General features: G+C 47.8%; 1 protein-coding gene across 1 annotated transcript in view; it reads left to right on the forward strand.

Moving 5' to 3' along the window:
* DMXL1 (Dmx like 1) overlaps nucleotides 1-22,656 on the forward strand; it is a 1,414,533-nt gene that overhangs the window by 1,305,791 nt on the left and 86,086 nt on the right. The window contains exon 38 of the mRNA XM_069226844.1: nucleotides 7,263-7,390. Within this exon, the coding sequence (XP_069082945.1) occupies nucleotides 7,263-7,390 (128 nt within the window). The remainder of the gene's footprint in view (nucleotides 1-7,262; nucleotides 7,391-22,656) is intronic.

Genomic DNA, 22,656 nt, shown 5'->3' on the forward strand with positions numbered 1-22,656 from the left:
CTCCAGCCTGGTATTGAGGTTGGTAAACACCTCATGCATATTGGGGCTTTTTTCCTGTACTTTATGGGATACGGTGGCACAGGTGCTGCCTCAGGTCCCTGAGGGTGTGCGGTACACTCTCTCACAAGCAGTCAAAGATGGGAGAGGTGCAGCTAAGTTTACTATCTGGTATGAATTGAACATAACTGACTCACTGGGTCATCGGTGGCCCCTCAACGCCACACCTGGCTTCGTAGATCTGGCTTTTAGGGGGATGTCCAGGCAAACCTTATGGACATGCCCTTCGATGGGTTCCGCCTATTTGGCAAAAAGGCAGATTCGGCGCTGGAGTGCTTCAAGGACTCCCAGACTATGGTCTTTCATCCGTTTCAAAGCTTCAGAAGGGGTGAGGTACCATGACACCCACAGACCAGCCACCGTCCTCCGCCAGGCTAACATCTTGGGCGGGTACTTTGTAGTGGTGCATTCAGACGCAGAGGGTCTGGCCAGAAGTCGTTTATCACCCACCCCTCCTTGCCTGAAGCACCCAAGTCGTCCTAGTGTGATCCTGCAAGACCATGTATGTCCAGTTGGAGGGAGGATTCAATTTCATCTCCTTCACTATCAGTCCATAACGTCAGACAAATAGGTCTTGCAGATCATACAGAAGGGCTATTCCCTCCCCTTCCAGGCTTTCCCTCCCACAATGCCTCTGTAAAAAGAATGGCTGATGGAGAATCACTTTGTTTAGCTCCATGAGGAAGTTATGGCCCCTCAGCCAAGGGAGCCATAGAAAGTGTCCTGATATCAGAAGGCAGCAGTGGTTATTATTCCCACTACTTTCTGATACCCAAAAAGAACAAGGGCCTTTACCCTATTCTTGATTTGCGGGATGTCAACCTCTTCCTCAAAAAGGAGAAATTCAAAATTCTCACTCTGGCTCAGGTCTTTTCTGCCCTAGACCAAGGAGACTGGATGGTAGCGTTGGACTTGCAGGATGCGTATTTCCATATCCCCATCCTGCCTGCCCACAGGCGTTACCTGCGGTTCAAGGTGGGCCACAAGCACTTTCAGTTTACCATGCTCCCCTTCAGTCTCACCAGCGCCCCTTGGATGTTCACCAAAGTGATGGCAGTGGTAGCAGCTCATCTACGTAGGTTAGGGGTTTCAGACTTCCCCTGCCTCAACAACTACCTGTTGAAGGCTCCTTTTCCCCAGGCAGTCATCATCCACCTACAGACTACGGCAAACTTCCTGCATTCACTGGGTTTCACTATAAACATGGCAAAGTCATACCTGGCTCCCTCTCAGACGCTCCCTTTCATCTGAGCTGTGCTGGACACAGGGCAGTTTCGGGCCTATCCTCCCAAGCAGCGAGTCCAGGATATTCAGGTTATGATTTTGATCTTTCAGCCTCTATCCTGGATTTCTGTGAGGCAGACTCTGAGGCTGTTGGGCCTCATGGCCTCCTGCATCTTGTTAGTCAAATATGTCAGACGGCATATGTGGGCTCTGCAGTGGGACCTGAAGTTCCAATGAGCACAGCTTCAGTGAATTCTCACTGACATGGTTCAGATCTTGGAGGGAACTGCAAAAGATCTGCAGTGGTGGTTAATGAACTGCGATTTGGTCAGAGGCATACTTCTCTCCCTTCCCCAACCGGAGTTTACAGTAGTGACAGATGTGTCACTTCTAGGATGTGGCAGCCATCTGGGAGAGGTGAAGATCAGAGGCCTATGGTCTCAGCCGGAATCTAGACTCCATATCAGCTTACTGGAGTTCTGGGTGATCCGACTGGCATTGAATGCATTTCTTCCTGTTGTAAAAGGGAAGATGGTGCAGGTGTTCACGGACAACACCACCGCAATGTGGCACTGCAACAAGCAGGGCGGTGTGGGGTCGTGGACTCTGTCAAGAGGCTCTGCGTCTCTAGACATGGCTGGAACAGCAGTGCATAACCCTGGTAGATTCCCTGAGCGCCAGGGCAGACTAACTCAGGCATCGGTGCCTAGCAGGTCACAAGTGGTATCTCCATCCGGAGGTGACACAAGGACTCTTTCAGCAGTGGGGAGAGCCTGGCTTGGATCTGTTTGCCCCTGCAGAGAACGCGCAATGTCAGCAGTATTGCTTGTTGGAGCACTCCCTCTGTGACGCATTTCGTCGCGAGCAGAGCTCAGGCTTCCTGTATGCCTTTTCCGCCCATACCACTTCTGCCCACAGTTCACAAGAAGATCAAGAACGACTGGGTCCAAGTAATCCTGGTGGCTCCGGACTGGGCAAGGAGAGTCTGGTATCCCGAGCTTCTGAAAATGAGCATCGATCCTACAATCAGGCTGCCCCTTCGGGTAGATCTTCTGTCGCAGCATCAGGGGAAGGTTCTCTATCTGGACCTGTCAACTCTCCGCTTTAATGCGTGGAAATTGAGCGGCGGCAGCTGGCAGCCTTCAACCTTCTTCCTGAAGTCTGTAAAGTTGTTTTGGCAGCCAGGCATCCCTCCACTAAGACGGTATATCCCTGCCATTGGAGTTGTTTTGTAACTTATTGTACAGAAAGATCCATTGATCCTCTTTCTACTTCTCTCTCTGAAATTCTTCTCTTTATTTTATCCCTTGCCCAGCACAGTTCTGCCTTGGGCACTCTCAAAGGCTATCTTTCTGCTTATCTGTTTTCCTTCAGCTGCCCGATCAGCCTTCATTATTCAAATTCACCTATGGTACATACATTTCGCAAAGGGCTTGTACATATATTGACGTTTGTTTTTGTGAATATAAATACATATAATATATAGTCTCAAAGAAAAATGGATGACCTAAATAAATAAATGACATGTGATCATCATTTTGTGCAATAAAAGCACCCAAGCATGCACACTATCCAGATGAAATTGCAGGCACTTTTTTAATAATTAGTGTCTCAAGTCCAGTAAATCTACTGTGGTTTGAGGGTTACTTTTTGTTATCGTACAGCAACTCCCTCGTTACCTCTTGATCTGATCCCAATAATTATCTTTAAGAGCAAATCACACTAGGCCATCTGAATGTTAATTCAACGTGGCCAGTTCCAACTCTGCCTCATGTGGCCATAAAGAGCGGTGAAGGCACTAAATAGTCACACGCTCTGCATTGCCACAGCTTTCCAAAACAATGCCCTTGGTGTAGTGGAAGGAGAGTTCTTTCACACTGATATAACAAAAGGATTTGGCTGCTCTTTTTTAATATTGGAATAAATGAATGTTTTTGTCAGAGCAGTGTCAGCTCAGTTTCTGGTGTCATTGTTTCCGCCAGATTCGTTCGGCTTTCTACCAAATGGAGCCATAGCTGAAAATACAGTAAGCTTTTATAATAATGCCTTCAAGGCAGACTCTGACATATTAACGCCGTAAAGGTGACTGAGATTACCTGGACCACTTATCGGAAGTTACATAGAATTTCGTTTTAAATAGAGTGTTTGATTTTAGTTGTTGAATTACTCACAACTGTCATGATGAGTCTTCTCACCGAACACCACAGCTCTCTGATGAAAACTTGTAATCGCAGATTCCTCACTTTTAGAATCTTCCCATACGCCAGACTGGACCTGAAGATGTTTCAGCAATACTCCCCACACACTGATAGTTAGCACCATATGTCTCCATAGTGACTTCATACCACCCAAGAAGTGGTGGAGCACCACTGCATGTAAGCGCCACCTCAGTGCACTGACATCAGTTCCTTTCTTTACACACCCTTTGACACAGATCTGGAGCTCTGCTACTAATTGTTGGTTTTACAACTCCAAAGTTTGTTCTAACACAATGCACGAGCAAACAAGACATTACAGGATTCAAACTGTGGTGTGACTGCAGGAAACTGATGTTAGTTATAGACCCACACATACCTCGGCTCAGCTCTGATCACAAGTTGTGCATTAAGTGTGTTTTCATGCACCCAAAGGCAGCCAATGAGCAGGAGGTGAAGCTTTATGTCACGGAGCATAAGAAGAGATCGCATTTAAAACAGAGGCACCACTCCAAGTTGCTAAACGATTCTCAAAGTCTTCTAGTAAGTTGAAGTCAGAAATGCTCCATGAGCAGACTAGTCCCCTTTCTGCCACTAAAAGTCTGATGAGGTGTTGCAAGGGCATCACTTGAAGAGTCTGGCATCTTCGACTCTGAGCTGGTCACAGCATGCCCTAACTTTCTCAGGCCATTGTCGACCCTGCAGCAGACAGTGGCCTTCAAGGACCCCGTACCTGCTCATTATCCAGATGCTGCTGGCATCCTCTAGAGATGCAAATGCCCCCAGTTGGATCTCTGCCAGAAGACCCTTCCAAGCGATGACTACCCACTCTGCCTATTCCTGGACCCAGACTAGTGCCAGTGCTGAACTTCACTCCTGCCCTAGGGTTCAAGTCAGTTCCAACAGTGCCAGCACTAGTGGAGATCCCTTGGGCCTGGTACAGATCCAAACGCGATGCCAGTCTCTGACCCTGGGCCAACATCAGTCCAATTCTTGCCTATGTAGCACTATGAAATTGCTAAGGCGCTAACAGTGGCTATGCAAGTAGACTTTCAGCCATGGCCTCTCCAGTGCTATCAGAGTATAGAGGTCCTCCTCCGTTCCAACTCCACTTGGTCCAGAGTATACCTAATGTGCTTCACAAAACTGATGATGACAAAGGCGAACAGTCACCTCTGTTTTGTTACATTGATGAAGAACCTTATCTAGACTTTGAAAATGCCAGTGACTAGATAGCTCACCAGAGACAGAGCTAGTCCACCAAAGATACAAAGTGTCTCTTTTGCTGTGGCAGTGCATAGAGCAGCAGAGCTGCTAGATTTGCAATTGCATACTCTACTTGATAGTAAGATTATGGGGTAAATTTACTAAAGAAATGGCTAAAAAGGACTGTTGATGCACATGTGGCCTATATGGGTAGGAAAGAAATTTGCCGATTTAATAATACACTGACTGTTTTTAAGGGTTGGGACAATATAGGCTACTATCTCTATTCTGCAGGGCTAACGGGGATATCAGGAAATGAGACTTATGAACATTTGCAGCTTGAATTTAAATGAGGGAAGTCCCAATCTTTAAGGTATATACAGCTTAGGCATGCATTGACGTTATTTGGCCAACATCCTTCCAGTTAACACAGGATACAAAAGCTTGAAATTAGACTGTTGGGGAGTAGATTACAGAACAAGATAACGTCACTGACAAACAAGAGTAATGGAAAATTAAATGTGGGAATAGCCTTCAGCACACCCAGTTGATGTGTCCATGAGAATGGGTTTTAGATTAATCCAATTAAAGGTATTACAAGGAGTGTATTATTCAAGGGTGCAAGACTACTAGTTCGGAGGCACTGACAATTAAATGTGCCTCAGGCAATAAGTTCAACAAATGCCTGCTCACACAATGCTTTTGCGCCAAGGTGGTTATAGGACTATCATTACAACTCAATGTGTGTACTACACTGTGAAGAGTATGGAAAAACCAGGAAGCGTCACAGTACCAACTGTACTGGTTGACTTTAACGTGGTACTTAAGAGAAGGCACGTAGAGCAGAGTCCGGTGCAGTCCAACATTGCAGACAATCCTGAAATGGTAGTATAGCATGAACTGGTGGGGGGTTGCAGAGAAATTGGCAAATAAGGGGAAGGGATGCATGCGTAGGTCTGTTAAAATATGGGAGGTCCCTGTAAAGATCAGTATGGGTTAAAATTAAATTTATCTAAAGGTTAAAATGGTTGCCTTCTCAATGCTTATTGATGATGAAATTGCTGCTTTGTGAATTATCAAGTTACAGAATGTATTTTCAACTTGTCTTTATTGTAACAGTGCTGTACATTTTAATTGACATGTGATCTTGAGACATGATATAAATGAACATAAGATCTCAAGCAAATAGTTATGTTTATTATGTATTGTTGCCACTTGATCTATATTTTTTTTATTATTAGAAAAAAGGTAATAAAATAGTGTTTTAAAAAAAATGTTCCAATGAGTATCCTTTCTCTTTGTTTCATAGAGATAACACGTTCTTTGAAACAGTGCCTTATTTGGTAGCCAATGACTGCCTGATTTCCTTCTCAGTAGAGAGATATTTCTCGATACCTTCAACCATAGGCTTTATATATCACCAGCCGAGGAAGCCTGGTACAATCTTCAATAGTCTTCAATAGAAAAGCATGTTTTTCCAGGGTCTGATTATTTGTTAGTCACTCTTTGAAATATTAGTCCCACGCCATTGTTCCTATATTTCCACTCACCCCGGTCTTCATTAAATGTTTCTGCTTGACATGCTTTGTGGTCAATCTATGGGATCAAGATAATACATATAATTTTTACTACCAAATTACTGCAATAAAAACTTCTAAAATATGCCTTAAATGAACCCAAATTACCAAAATGTGAATAAATGATGGTCACATTAGACATATTTGTTTATTACATGTATTGATGAGTTGCTTTATTCCTAACCTAATATAGTTGTCAAGTCTGTCGCCAACTTTCAACATGGAAAATCCTGCTGCACACCTACTATCACGGTGCACCGGCCCAAGCCTTGTCCCTAACATTTTTTGCAAGTTTTGTTTTATTTCTTCTTTTTGTATTTTATTTTGTGTATGCCACCTTGGGCTCCTTTGTTTCACCCTCATGTCTTTTGCAGGCAATGTTCTTTTGGTAATTGTGTTAGAGCTGATGCCTCTGTTTGTTCCTGAGAGACATGTGCATGCTTGTGTTCTTGGTTCAAAAAGTTGAAACACATGGATAGCATAGATGTTTGAGTAAAAGGCTAATTACTTTTTTCTAATTCTGGTACTTTGAATTGTTGCTCTCTGTTCTTCACCATGCCTATACAGCTTGCCCCTGTAGCAACTATTGAGACACATTTATAGTTTGGTATAATGAACTTTTGCAGATAGATGTTCTTTGGAATGGAAGTTAAAGCTGCTACAGCTTTTAAAAACAGTTTCCAGCCAGGCCTGTTTTTAAAAACATAGATAACAACAGGTTGTGAGAGCAAGCAACCTAGTGACTGAAACACTTTGAGGGTTATTCTCCATGGCTCATACTTTTTTTTACTCCCCGTCTAATATAAAGAATGTGCATTAGCTGATTACCTAAGTGTTTTATAATTCTGCAGTAGAAAACTATTTAGTTTTCTTTTACAAACTAATGATTTAAGAATGCAGGGCAGAAGAAAAGTATTATGGAACTTATGTCTTCAGACGTGAAAAATACATTGTTTTTTCAAAAAATCATAAACATCAAATGTTATTTTATTTCCTGATACAGATCTAACAGGTGCTCAAGATGGCAGTGTGAGAATGTTTGAATGGGGCCATTCACAACAGATCACTTGCTTTAGATCTTCAGGGAATTCCAGAGTAACGCGCATCAGATTCAATCACCAGGGAAACAAGGTAGAGCTTCCCTACATAACACGCCTACGTTTTAACTTAGTATTTTACTTTTGTTTTGACGTTTTAGCTTGTACAATAATGCAACCACACTGAGGTTAAAAATCCGTTTTCATTTTCTTCGTTATGGTCAGTCTAATGATGTTATGCCAAGTTTCCAGAAGGATTGCCTGACTGCCTTTGTGCAAAAAATCAAATTTATAATTAAGGCTTTTACATCAGAAAACCATGATGTTATATAATATAGCGGATCAGCAATTTCAAAATATCGCTCAGTTTGCCTCTGGGTTTTTCTACTCCACTTATTAAAACAAATAATATACGCATTCAACTGAATATCTTTGCATCCATTTTATACCTCTCAGATATAAGAGTTTATAACTGCATTTCTTTATCATGCATGATAAGGGATTTCAGTTTGTGTTGGAATTGTTTTCTATGCAAACCGCATAATCTGGGTTGAATAATATATTTTGAGAGTTTTAAATAACACTAAATATATCCCCTTTCGGACACCAACAGCAATTTTTGTACACTGTTTTATAGTGGCAGCATGGAGAGAATGCAGTATGAATTCATTGTGGAAGTGGAGTGTTTGTGGAGGTGGCAAGGTACATGTCTGTACCTAATACGTTATTTACATTATAGTGCATGTCTGGTTTGACTACTTGTTTGGTTGCGTGGGTTGTTAAAGGGAGTGCAAAAAAAAAAAAAATGAGTGTTCTCATGTTATGGTAAGGTAGATTCACATTCATTAGGTTGTTGTTTATTGTCCAAGTACTCTTTTTCACCTTTAGCTGGTTACCAAATCTGACGGTCATAATTAAGTAATAAGCTTGATCAATAGGTTTTTTTATTAAATGATTTCTGAATGCAAAGAAGTTTGGTTGGGCACCCAAGGCCAGGCTAAGGAAGTTGAGAAGCACTGGGTGGCCTTTGCACCTTTGTTTTCGCCATCTAAGCCTTTGTTGGTGAATGATCTCCAACTTAGTAGATGGAGGGTTCTGGTTTGGTATTGTTGGGAACCATCTTCTGAAGGTAGCCAAGGCATCAGTTCCAGAACGCTTATGTATTATGCACAACCTTAACCTTAACCGCTGGATGTCACAGGATGCAAATGTCATAATTTGCAGAGTAAAGTTGGTGAGGTCTCAATTTATTAGATTGAGGGATAGTCAGGCTGCTTTGTTTTACACATTCTCCAACCTATCTGTCTAATATCACACAGTTGTGCTGTATGTGCTACCATCAGTTTGAGGTTTCTTTGGAACTACTTGGCTTGTGTACAGAGTAATGATTCACTGATCCCACAAGAGAAGTTGTATTTGATTATTAGGAGGGAGAATTAGAAGTTGATTAATGGATCTCTACATGGTCTCAAGAAATCTTTTAACCAGTGAGGTTGTAAGACTTTCTCCCCAGGGACAGACATTCCATGTTTAACACAATACAGTCCTAACTGTTCTCACACAAGAAATGTGCGTAGCCTGAGCAAAGCGTAAAAATTACCTAGTTACCAACCCTTTGTTTCCCTCTATACCAGCCATACAATTTCAGCTATATCCAAGTGTCCATGACTGTTGATAGTGCTGCCAAATTGTCTCAGTTGTCATACCTCTTTTAGGTCACTGATTTGTGAATGCTAAGGATTGGCATTAGCAGGTTCTTGGACGTCCTACTTTGTCGCCCTCCCTCACCACTCCCACTTTCATGCTTAGCAAGGGTTCTTCCTACAAACCCAGCAAGGGTCCATGCTTCACAGCATTTACCACCTAGAAGGGAGTCCTTTGGTCTGTACGTTATTGGTTCCTTCCCATCAGTGCGTTTTGAGCTGCAGTCCTAAGCTTTATCTCACTCCCAACGTAGAGTATGTTGCCCAAAGAATTCTGCAGCCATGCAGGATCCCACTTCTATAATAAAGTTTATAATTGTGGCATGAGGGTCCCCTCAAGTGCCCTATTTTGTAATCAAAATGTACATCTCTGGTTATTGTTCTTAAGTGTCCAGAGCCTGATAGCTTACCATATTTGAGGGTTATAAGATGATTTCCAAACACCAAGAGGCCAAAAGATTTTTCCCTTATGATGGATATTTCTAACCACAGATTCTTCACCATAGAATACTCCCCAGTCGCCAGCTTGTATGGGAAAAACTTCACATTGCAGTGCTTCCACATGCTGCTAGGTGGCTCTGTGTGGCTCCACATTGCCTTAGAACTGGAAAAGTGGAGGTGCATATGAGCGCCACCCTGTGCACTGATGTCAGTTCCTTTCTTTCTGCACATTCAAAGCCACTTCCGTAGCTCTGCTCCCAAGTTTGTCAATATTACAAACCAGGTTGCCTGGGAATGATGTCTTCACCCAAAAGAAGTATTTCAAACTGTGCCACAACTGCAGGACGCAGATGATGGTCATGGATACACATAAGTTGTGTCCTAGGTGTCTGGGCTCTGGCCACAAGTCTGTTGTGTGATAAGGGCATTCTCATGTGCCCTAAGATGATCAGAGACTGGGAGGCAAAGCTGTTTGTCACCATCATAAAAAGAAGTTGCACCCTTTGCGTACGTCCCAATCCAAGTTGTGGGTACAGACCCGGTCCTTGTCCTGAGGGCATTTCCGTGACTGTTAAGCTTTGAGCTCGAAGTACTCTGGAAAGTCGAAGTTCTAGTGCAAGCAAAAGAAAGCAAAGTGGAACTCAACCCCATCCTGCCACTCTGATGTAAAAGAGGTGGTGCAAGGGCATCACAGTGTCAGTTGCACCCAGTGAGGTGTCCAGCCATGGAAAGAATTCCTCAGCTAGTCCAGATGGACCCAAATTCCTGGGACTTTAGTGACCCTCCAGCAAATCGAGACCACGCTCCAGATTTTCAGAGTGCGTTCAACTCCCTCTGGTGCACATTTTGGGCCCACAGAACAGCAGGGGCCCAGAGTTGGGTTTTTGCCAACAGGTCTACTCACGGGGCTGCCTGTTCACTTGGGAACCTTTACTGGACCTGTATAGACTCAATTACATACTTCTACTCCAGCATCAAGATTCACACCCTGCTACACTGGCACTGGAGTATAACCTAGTGCGCATGCCACTGTGGGACCCCAAACGGAAGGCGGCCCAAGCCCGACTGATGTTGTACTCTGAAATTACTAAAGCGCAACTGGTCATCTTCCTGGTCACACCTATCTGAGAGAGACTTCTAGTTGCAGATTCCTTACCTTTGAATTTAACCAGGCGTCAGACTGGATCAGAGATTTTTCTTTGAGCAATACCCTTGTGTTGGTAGGTGGCGTCAGTCGACTCCGCCGGCTTTGTAGTCGCCATGATGACATCAGGAGTAGTATATAGACGCCGCATTCACGCAGTGACGTCAGTTCTTTTCTTTCCGCGCCACGCGCTGATCCGGAGAAGAGCTACCCTGGTCTCTTTTTTACCAACTTAGACTGTTTTGTTGAGTTTTGGTGCGTCGAGGATGTCCCCGAAGACCGGTTTCAAGCCATGCGAGGACTGTCATCGTACGATGTCAGTGACGGATCGTCACTGGGTTTGTCTGTGGTGTCTCGAGCGCGACCACAACTTGAAGTCGTGCTCCAAGTGCCATACACCCGAAGGCTTTGAGGGAGTGGTCCCTAAAGCTCATGGTGGCCCGGCACTCGACTCCGCTTAAGTCCCGGTCTCGATCGAGAGGAAGGTCTCGAGACCGGTCGCGGAGCCATCACCACTCGTCTTCTTCCAAATCCTTGGGTCAAGGTAAGAAGAAGAAGAAGTCAAAGAGATGCCATCGCTCTCTGACTTCGCCCCGTCGCTCGACCGACGCGGGAGGAGCATCCATGCAAAAGGCCTCTGTCCTCAGAGCCTGCGACTGGGTCGGCTGCGCGCTTCCCTGACTTTCCCGGAGCCGGAGTGACCCCCGCCCAGCTTAAAGAGTTTTATGAGGCCATGCGCCTCATCTTTGGGCTTCCGACTCAGATACAGCGCCTTTGGGCCCAAGGGGTTTGGATGAGGGGCCTTCAGGTTCCACGCCGGTGGCTTTTGTTCCGGCCACCGAGGTCACATCCGGATCTGCACCAGTGCTGGTCGCACCCTTGAGACCTTCCCCGGCGCCAAGTCAATTGTTGATGCTCCTGACGTCGGTAGTGCCCACTATCGACGTCAACCCGATTCTTATCCCTGACGACTCGGAGTCGGCCTCCTTCAACGTCAATGCGGTCTATCCACCCCAGGTCGGATTCGGACCCTTTTTCTTATGGGTACGAATATGGGGAGGGATTGGAGGGGTCCCTGGACTCTTATGAATACCAGGATGACCCATCTTTGGACTGGGCTCAGAAATTAGGTTACGCCAGTGGTCTGGACACTTCTCCTGATGCTGGTATGCTGTCTCCTCCTACTGTGGCTACGGCGGAGGGAGCGACTTATGGTATGGTGGTCAGTAGGGCAGCGGAGGTCCTTGGTCTTGAGCTTCCCACTGTTGATGTCTGGTCTAATCTTTTGACGGAGGTGCTTCAGCCTGGGGCTTTTACTTCAGAACCCCTTTTGCCATTTAATGAAGCCCTCACCGATGTCCTTTTGGGTACCTGGTCCAAACCCAGCACAGGGGCTCCTATGAATAGGACTATCGCATGCCGCCATTGGCCCGCTCCGAACGACCCTAAATTCCTGTCCCAACACCCTATGCCTGAGAGTCTTGTTATTCAGGCTTCTTCTTCTTTAGGCGCATTCCCTTCCGCACCCCCAGACAGGGAATCCAAAAGACTGGAACAGTTTGGCAAGAAGTTATTTTCTTCCTCCAATCTCGCACTGCGGTCTGTGAACATTGCATGCCTTTTGGGCCACTATTCACACTCTTAGTGGGATACGCTTGCGCAAGTCCTGCCGCAGATACCGGAGGAGGCCCGTGCTATCGTCTTCCAAGCTGAACGATGAAAGAAATGCGGCCAAGTTCACAATCCATTGTGGGCTGGACACGACCGACTCTCTGGGCAGATCGGTTGCTATGACGGTGGCCTTACGACGCCAGGCCTGGCTGCGTACTTCTGGTTTTTCTGGGGATGTCCAACAGTCACTCATGGACATGCCCTTTGATGGCACACATCTCTTCAGAGATAAAGTGGACTCGGCCTTGCAGGGATTCAAGGATTCCCGGGCTACGGCTCGGTCCCTTGGTCTTTCCTCTGCCCTTCGTGGCCATGGAAGGGGCTCCCTGTTGCATCCTCCACCCAGCTACTGTGCCACCCATGCTGTTTAGCCTCTGCGTGGCGGGGACGTGGAATCCCACAGGTCCGTGGGGCATGGAACCAGAGGTCTTCCCAGTCCACCTCTGCCCCCGCTGCAGCCTCCAAACCCTCCTAGTCCGTCCCCTCACTTCCGTCCAGTGGGTGGCAGGATTCGCCATCACCTGCCCCACTGGGAATACATCACCATGGACAGGTGGGTTTTGCAGATAGTTCGAAAGGGCTACTCCCTCCCTTTCGAATCTGCTCCACCAACCATGCCACCATCCTTCAGTCACCTTTCAGAGGATCATTTGGCACTTCTCTGCCAGGAAGACGCAGCTCTCTTGGCCAAGGGAGCTATAGAATAGGTCTCTGTGCCAGAAGTAGGTTGTGGTTGTTATCCCTGCTACTTTCTGATACCAAAAAAGGACAAGGGCTTACGTCCTATCCTAGACCTTCGGGACCTAAACTACTTCCTCAAGAAGGAGAGATTCAAAATGCTCACTGTGGCTCAGGTTCTGTCCTCCTTGGACCCAGGAGACTGGATGGTAGCGTTGGACTTGCAGGATGCTTATTTCCACATCCCCATCCTGCCAGCCCACAGACTTTCCCTAAGATTAGTGGTAGGTCACAAGCACTTTCAGTTTACCTTGCTCTCCTTCGGCCCTACCAGCGTCCCTCGGGTATTCACAAAAGTGATGGCGGTGGTTGCAGCCTATCTGCGCAGGTTAGGGGTCTCAGTCTTCCCCTACCTGGACGACTGGCTGATGAAGGCGGGCTCGCCCCAGAAAGTTGTCTCTCACCTTTAGACTATGGCGAACCTCCTGCACACGCTGGGGTTCACTATCAACATGCTGAAGTCACACCTGACTCCCTCTCAGACGCTCCCTTTCATCGGAGCTGTTCTAGACACAGTGCAGTTTCGGGCCTATCATCCCAAAAGGTGAGTCTAAGACATTCAGGCTATGATTCTGATTTTTCGGCCTCGGTCTTGGGTTTCGGTGAGACTGACTCTGAGGCTGCAGGGCCTCAAGGCCTCCTGCATCCTGCTAGTAACACATGCCAGATGGCATATGCGGGCTCTGCATTGGGACCTGAAGTTCCAGTGGGTGCAGCATCAGGGGAATCTCTCCGACATGGTCCAGATCTCGGAGGGGACTGCGAAAGACTTGCAGTGGTGGCTTTCAAATCTGCATTAGGTCCACAGCAGATCCCTCTCTCTTCCCCAACCAGATATCTCTATAGTGACAGATGCGTCACTTCTGGGTTGGGGCGGCCACATGGAAGAGGGGGAGATCAGAGGACTCTGGTCTCCGGCAGAGTCTGGGCTCCATAACAACCTTCTGGACCTATGGGCGATCAGGCTTGCATTGAAAGCATTTCTTTCCTCTCTCAAGGGGAAAGTGGTGCAGGTGTTCACGAACAATACTACCGCCATGTGGTACTGCAACAAACAGGGCAGAGTAGGGTCCTGGACCCTTTGTCATGAGGCGCTATGCCTCTGAACATGGCTGGAACATCAGGGCATTACCCTGATGGTTCAACATCTGGCAGGTTCTCTCAATGCCAGAGTGGACAAACTCAGCCGTCGATACACAGCCGATCACAAATGGCTTCTCCATCCGGAGGTGGCGCAAGGTCTCTTTCAGCAGTGGGGAGAGCCTTGGTTAGATCTGTTCGCCTCCGCCGAGAACGCGCAATGTCAGCTGTTTCGCGCGTTGAAGTTTCCAAGGTGGCACTCGCTCGGAGATGCTTTTCGTCTCAAATGGAACTCCGGCCTCCTTTAGGCCTTTCCACCTATCCCTCTTCTGCCCAGAGGTCTCAAGAAGATCAGGAACGACCGGGCCCAAGTCATCTTGGTGGCTCCGGACTGGGCATGGAGAGTATGGTATCCAGAGCTATAGAGCATGTCCAGCAGTCCTCCCCTCACATTTCTTCTTCGGGCAGATCTTCTGTTGCAGCAACAGGGGACGGTTATTCACCCGAACCTGTTTAACCTCTGCCTTCATGTGTGGAGATTGAGCGGCAACAGTTAACGACTTTTGATCTTCCACCCGAAGTCTGCGATGCTTTCTTGGCACCCAGGGGTCCCTCAACCAAAACTGTATACACCTGTTGTTGGAATAAATTTGTGGCATGGTGTACCAACAAATCTGTTGATCCCCTTTCTGCTCCTCTATCCAAGGTTCTTCTGTTCATTCTTTCTTTGGCCCAGCAGGGCTCTGCTTTGGGCTCCCTTAAAGGGTAGTTATCTGCCATGTCGGCATTCCTTTGATTACCTGATCAGCCCTCACTTTTTAAATCTCCTATTGTGAGTAGATTCCTAAAATGCCTCACCCGTTTATTTCATCCCACTCCATTTATCATGCCTCAGTGGTACCTCAATCTTGTCCTTACTTATTTGATGTGTACTCCTTTTGAGCCAATGCATAATTGCTCCTTGTGGCTCCTAACCTTCAAAACTGTCTTTCTTGCTGCTATCACCTCTGCTCGCAGGGTGAGTGAGCTTCAGGCCCTTTCCTCAAAACCTCCATACTTGTCTGTACACCCTGACAAAGTAGTGTTGGGCACTAAGGCTTCCTTCCTTCCTAAGGTGGTTACACCTTTTCATGTAGGCCAGTCCATCACTCTGCCTACTTTCTATGCACCCCCACACCCTTCCCATGAGGAGGAGATGCTCCACCGCCTGGATCCAAAAAGAGCGTTGCCGTTCTACCTCAATCGTACTAAAGATTTCCGGGTGGACGATCAACTCTTTGTTGGCTATGTGGGTGCGAAAAAAGGGAAGGCGGTGCAAAAGCGTACCATCTTTCGGTGGGTGCTTCTTTGCATCAAAATGTGGTACGCTTTGGCCAAGAAGCAACCTCCTGAGGGCTTGCGTGCTCATTCCTCCAGAGCAACTGCTGCTTCCACCTCATTAGAATGCGGAGTTCCTGTCCTAGATATCTGCCAGGCAGCTACGTGGGCGTCCCTGCACACGTTTGCTAAACACTACTGTCTGGACAGTCAGGTCCGTCGGGATGGCTACTTTGGTCTTTCGGTCCTGCAGGACTTCCTACTATGATCTTGGTGCGCAGCCCACCACCGAGGACGGCATTGCTTGGGTATCTATTCTAAGGTAAAGAATCTGCAATGAGAACTCTCTATCAGATGTACAAGTTACTTACCTTCAGTAACAAAATATCTGGTACAGACATATTCTAGTTGCAGATTCCTTACCGCCCACCCATCCTCCCTGCTTGCAAACTGATTTCTAGGGACAGGGATTCCCCCTTCAGGTCCTTAGCTCTGGCGCACCAATCTCAGTGTTCTTAGCGGCTCTGCGCTTTGGCGTGGAAAGTCGTTAAAAGAAATTGACGTCACTGCGCGAACACAGCGTCTATATACTACTCCCAATGTCATCACGGCGACTACGACGTCAAGGACACCCGCGGAGTCAACCGACGCCACCTACCGACGCGCAAGGGTATTGCTTGGAGAAAAATATCCGGATCCAGTCTGACGTCTGGGGGAAATTCTAAGGTAAGGAATCTGCAACTAGAATATGTCTCTACCAGATATTTTGTTACCCAAGGTAAGTAACTTGTACATCAGCAAAGTCATTGCCATTGTGGCATCCAGTGAAATCACCACAGCCTGTTCCTGTATCCTGTTCATATTTCCCATCCCTACAAATAAATGCCACTGGTTGACTCGTGCTTCTCTTGGACATGGAGCCTGCCTGATCTGGGTGTACCAGGGTTTTGATAACTTTCTTCAGCCTGGTTGCTGATATCTTGAGCAGTATTTTAATTTCTGCTGGATACAACTACCTGTGGATTCCTCACCTAATGAATACTCCCATTGCGCCAGCATTCGACGGAAATCTTCTTACTAGTCTCTGCACGTCGACGAGGACGTCACTCTAGCCCACGTGACGCCGTCTGACGTCATACAGGCAATAAGAGGTCCTCGACGACGTGCGGACGTCAGTTCCCTTTTTTCCGTGCATTCGAAACGGTTATCTTCGAGGGAGCAACTGTTACTTTTGTGGTTACAGTGTATTTTTGCTGCGTAGTCTTTCGCTGTGGTAATAATGTCGCAGAGAAAGTCTGGATTCAAGCCTTGTCGTGAGTGTGGAGGCAAGATGTCGGTGACGGATCCTCATTCCGATTGCCTTTGGTGTTTGAGCTCCGACCACGACGTCTCGACTTGTTATTCATGCCAGCACATGAATCCGAAGCCCCTCAAAGAACGTGAGGCGAAGCTGTTTATGGCAAAATCGAAGGAGAAGCATCACAAGAAGTCTTCTTCTCCAAGACATCGGCGTCATCGAGACTCCCGGCGCCGTAGAGAATCTCGGCTTCATTCGAAGGAGACTCGTTCCAGGTCTTCGGATTGGCGCCGAAGGACATGGGAGATCAGTCCCACGGTTACGCCGCATCCTTCGACGCCGTTGCCCTCTCCGGCGTCTCCAACTTCACCTGGACAGGCGTCGGTGATTGAGGTATTGGAGCCTCAGGTGTTTTCTCCGGCGCAGACGTCGAGGCCGGCGTCGGGGTCGCCTCCGAGACAGGCACCTCAGTATCCGGCTTTTCCCACCCCTGGAGCCGATAGTTCCGCATTCTTGAATGCGATGTATGCCATCTTCCAACAGATGGCTCCAGGGGGTGCTCCGGCTGGGCCTTTGGCCTTTTCTTTGGGTGATCCTGCGCCTCTTTGGCCGGCACCCTTTATGCCCTTTCTCCCTTTTGGGAACGTGGGCTCGGCGCCAGTGTCAGTGCCGGTGGCCGCTCCGGTGGCTTCAGAAGGATTGGCCCCGGGGATTTCCATCCCGTCGACGTCGGGATTTCGGCCTGTGACTCCGGTGGGTCCATCTGCTTCAGCTGCTCTTTCGTCGGCGCCGAAGTTACCTGTGGCGCCGGACGCGGCGTCGGTGGCTTCTGAAGATCGGCACCGATCTTCGACTTCGGCAGAGGCATTGTCGACTCCGCGTATTGAACAACGACTTCATTCGAGGAGACGTGCTCTCCGTGTATTAGAGGAGCAGGAGTACCAACGAGCCCTGGAGGAAGGAGAGCTAGAGGACTCGGGTGATGGGCTGCGTGGTCTGGAGTCGGCCAGTGGGCTGGACACTTCCCCTGAGTGGGATCTTTCGTCCCCGGGAGAATATACTGAGGAGGCTGCTTCCTTTCATGCAGTGGTACGGAAGGCAGCTAGTTTTTTGGACCTGCCTTTGCCGGTGGTGGAGGCTAAACAAAACCTTTTAACAGAGGTGTTACATCCGGCCTCAGCTGCGGCGGAGCCTCTTTTGCCATTTAATGACGCTCTGCTGGGTCCGGTGTTAGAGGTGTGGAAGAGGCCGGCATCTTCCCCAGCAGTTCACAGAGCCGTGGCCAGGAGGTATCGGGCGGCTCCGACTGACCCTGGTTTTCTATCTAGGCACCCTACGCCGGAGAGCTTGGTGGTGCAGGCCTCCTGTTCATCCAAGTCAGCGCCTGGTTCATTCCCGACGTGCCTGGGGACAGAGATTCTAAGAAACTAGAGGCGCAGTACAAGAAGATTTTTTCGTCCTGCAGTCTGGCGTTAAAAGCCACTAATGCAACCTGTATCCTGGGGAGGTATATTCATGCTCTGATGGATGACATTTCCTCATCGTTTACAGAGCTTCCCCAGGGTCTTTTGGATCTTGCTTCAAATGCCCAGGCTGCTGCGACCCAGATTATCCAGACGGGACTGGATACCACCGACTCGGTAGCCAGAGCAATGGGCACAACTGTGGTGGCAAGGAGACAGGCCTGGCTCCGTAACTCGGGCTTTTCTGCGGATGTACAGTCCACATTGTTGGATCTCCCGTTTGATGGGGACAAACTGTTTGGGGCCAAGGCTGATTCGGCCTTGGAACGTTTTAAGGAAAGCAGGGCCACGGCTAAGTCGTTAGGGCTCCAAGCTCCTTCTGCCACGGCCTCTTCCAGATTTTTCAGGAGGTTTCGTGGATTTGGGCGTGGCTCTTCCACCTCTTCCTTTCGGGGAAGATATCAGCAACCTGCCTCTTCCCATCCCTATAGATCTTTTAGGGGGAGAGGTAGGGTCCGCACCAGAGGAGCCTCTCAGCAGCACTCTGCCTCTTCCTCATCCTCTGGCGGGGTGCAGCAGGGGAAGCAGCCTTAGGCTTCCACCATTTCCCACTCACTCCTCTCCTGTAGGGGGAAGATTACATCATTTTCTCACCAAATGGAAGACTGTTACAACGGACACTTGGGTTCTCAGTATTGTGGGAAAAGGCTACACCCTTCCCTTTCGGGAGTTCCCGCCCCTCATCCCGCCCCGCCCTTCTTATTGTTCAGAAGAACACCTCCTGTTGCTAGAACAGGAGGTACAAGTCCTCCTTTCAAAGGGCGCGGTGGAGTTGGTCCCAGAGCAGGAAAGGGGTCGAGGATGTTACTCAAGGTATTTCCTGATTCCCAAGAAGGATGGTCGTTTGAGACCAATTCTGGACCTGAGGATCTTGAATTGGTTCCTCAAGCAGGAAAAGTTCAAGATGCTGACCCTAGCACAGGTGCTTTTGGCGTTGAACAAGGAAGACTGGATGGTGTCTGTCGACTTGCAGGATGCTTACTTTCATATCCCGATACTCAAGTCACACAGGAAGTATCTCCGGTTTGTTGTGGGATCGCAGCACTATCAGTTTGCGGTCCTTCCGTTTGGTCTTACTTCAGCACCTCGAGTCTTCACGAAGGTGATGTCGGTGGTTGCGGCAGAACTCAGAAGGAAGGGGATAGCAGTATTCCCTTACTTGGACGACTGGTTGATCAAAGCCAAGTCCCCCGGAGCTTGTGTCGCATCATCTGTAGTCAACAACCCAGTTGTTGTTCGACCTGGGTTTTTCGGTGAACGAGCCCAAATCTCACCTAGAGCCCTCTCAGCGCCTCCTGTTCATAGGGGCAGTACTGGATACAACATTGGGTCGGGCCTTTCCTCCGCCTCAGCGGATTCAATATATTCAGGATTTGGTTCCAATGTTTCGAAATGGAGCAGTAGTTCCAGTCCTCAAGGTCCTTCGTCTGCTCGGTCTGTTTGCCTCCTGCATTCTGTTGGTCACGCATGCTCGCTGGCACATGAGGGCTCTTCAGTGGTGCCTCTGAAGGCAGTGGTCTCAACACAAAGGGGATCTAGAGGGTACTGTCAAGATCTCCAGAGATGCTGCTGTTTATTTGAAGTGGTGGATTGCAAGCAACAATCTTTCACAAGGAAAGCCGTTCCCGCAGTCGCCACCAGTAGACACAGTCATAACGGATGCTTCCACTCTAGGGTGGGGAGCTCATCTGGGGGATCTGGAGATCAAAGGTCTTTGGTCTCCAGATGAACAGATGTTTCACATCAATCTGTTAGAGTTACGGGCTGTACGTTTGGCTCTCAAGGCCTTCCTCCCTTCCCTTCGTGGTCAGTCGGTACAGGTCCTAACGGACAATACTACCACGATGTGGTACATAAACAAGCAGGGAGGAGTGGGGTCGTACCTTCTCTGCAGAGAAGCTCTTCGACTATGGTCCTGGGCAAAGGACCATCAGATTTGCTTGATAGCAAACCATCTGGCCGGAGTCTTGAACGTGCGTGTGGACAGTCTCAGTCGCCATTTCTCGGCAGACCACGAGTGGCGTCTCCATCCAGATCAAGTCCGTTTAATCTTCCAGAGGTGGGGGTTTCCTCGGGTAGATCTGTTTGCCACTCGAGAGAACGCGCATTGTCCGTTATTCTGCAGCCTCCAGTATCCGATGCAGGGAGCGTTGGGGGACGCGTTTCAAATAACCTGGTGCGGCCAGTTGCTTTACGCGTTTCCTCCCATACCCTTGATTCCTCGAGTGTTGAGGAAGATTCGCCAGGACCGGGCTCTAGTCATCCTAATAGCTCCGGATTGGCCAAGGAGGGTATGGTACTCCGACCTTCTCCAACTCTCAATGTGCCCTCCGCTCCGTCTCCCTTTCAGGGCAGACCTCCTCTCGCAGTCGCAGGGGCAGGTTCTACACCCCAACCTCCAGAGTCTGCACCTACATGCCTGGAGATTGAACGGGGCAACCTGAGTTCCTTCTCTCTCCCACCGGAGGTAGTGGATGTTATATTAGCGGCCAGGCGACACTCCACTAAATCTATCTACGCTAATAGATGGTCTAAATTTGTTGCGTGGTGTGGAGAGAGGCAGATTGATCCTTTGCATGCTCATCTATCGGACGTTTTGTCTTTTGCTCTGTCTCTAGCGCAGAAAGGTTGTGCAGTGGCTACCATTAAGGGTTATTTATCGGCCTTGTCAGCCTTCATATGTCTTCCAGACCAACCATCTTTATTTAAATCCCCTATTGTTATTAGATTCTTGAAAGGTCTTCTAAATAAATATCCTCCAAAGCCATTCATTATGCCGCAATGGGATTTGTCCTTGGTCCTGACTTTCCTTATGGGGTCCCCTTTTGAACCTATGCATTCTTGCCCCTTAAGGTATTTGGTTTTAAAAACAGTCTTCCTGATAGCTATAACATCAGCAAGGAGAGTGAGTGAGTTGCAGGCCTTATCAGTAAAGCCCCCTTATACAACTTTTTATGGGGATAAGGTGGTGTTGAGGACCAAGGCTGCTTTCCTCCTGAAGGTTGTTTCACCCTTCCATTTGGCTCAGGCAATTACTTTGTCCACGTTCTATCCTCCGCCTCATCCTTCCAAAGAGGAAGAAAGACTGCACCGTCTGGACCCAAAGAGAGCGTTGAGCTTCTTTATTGATAGAACAAAGGATTTCAGGCTGGAGGATCAGCTGTTTATTGGATACGTGGGCAAGAGGAGAGGAAAGGCAGTCCACAAGAGAACACTATCCAGGTGGGTTGTTCTTTGCATTAAAATCTGTTACTCTTTGGCAAAGAAGGATCCTCCTGAGGGCATTAGAGCTCATTCCACCAGAGCTAAGTCAGCCACTTCGGCCTTGGCCAGAGGTGTTCCTGTGGTCGACATCTGCAAGGCCGCAACTTGGTCGTCCCTTCACACTTTTGCAAAACATTACTGTTTGGATTCTGAGGTTAGAAGGGACGGCCATTTTGCACGGTCAGTGCTGCAGGATTTCTTGGTTTGACCATTTAGGCACCCACCGCCAGGTGTGGTACTGCTTTGGGACTCTATTCATTAGGTGAGGAATCCACAGGTAGTTGTATCCATCAGAAGAACGAGTTACTTACCTTCGGTAACGACTTTTCTGGTGGATACATTAGCTACCTGTGGATTCCTCACGGTCCCACCCGCCTCCCCGTTGCCTTTCTGGTCTTGCCAAGTAATCCTTGAGTACGCTCCTCTTGGTCTTTGAGGATGCAATGGACGTTGTATATATATATTATATGTATATATGTATATATCTTTGTGTATATACTTGAGGTGTAGATATGTATTTAAAAAAAAAAAAAAAAGAGAGAGTTATATATATATATAAAAAAGATTTACAGTTATTCATGCAATGTTGTGTATTTTTACAATGTAATGGGATGTTGCCTTGCTCTTTCATTGCATTGCCTGGTTGTTCTCATGCACGTAAAAAATGATTGGTACTGACGTCCGCACGTCGTCGAGGACCTCTTATTGCCTGTATGACATCAGACCGCGTCGCGTGGGCTAGAGTGACGTCCTCGTCGACGTGCAGAGACTAGTAAGAAGATTTCCGTCGAATGCTGGCGCCATGGGAGTATTCATTAGGTGAGGAATCCACAGGTAGCTAATGTATCCACCAGAAAAGTTGTTACCGAAGGTAAGTAACTCGTTCTTCTGTTTTCAACAGAGATATTGACCTGTAAGAGGCACATGTATTGGGGGTTTGCATTCGTTAAGGTATGACCATTATGGTGGGCATCCTTTGGTCCATTGGTGGCTGGCCTGCTCATGCGGAGAGTGCAGGTACGACAAGAACTTGAGGGCCAGTCTTTTGTATAATTCTATGGGGAGCCCGTTGGATCCCATCATTTTCCCTGGCTGCAATTCTCTAATTGCTGTAGTTATGTTGTCTGGTGTGATATCAATCTCTAGTTCCCGCCTGTCATCCACATGTCATACACGTTCATT

The sequence above is a fragment of the Pleurodeles waltl genome, chromosome 1_1 (assembly GCF_031143425.1).
Source record: "Pleurodeles waltl isolate 20211129_DDA chromosome 1_1, aPleWal1.hap1.20221129, whole genome shotgun sequence".
Classification (NCBI taxonomy): domain Eukaryota; kingdom Metazoa; phylum Chordata; class Amphibia; order Caudata; family Salamandridae; genus Pleurodeles; species Pleurodeles waltl.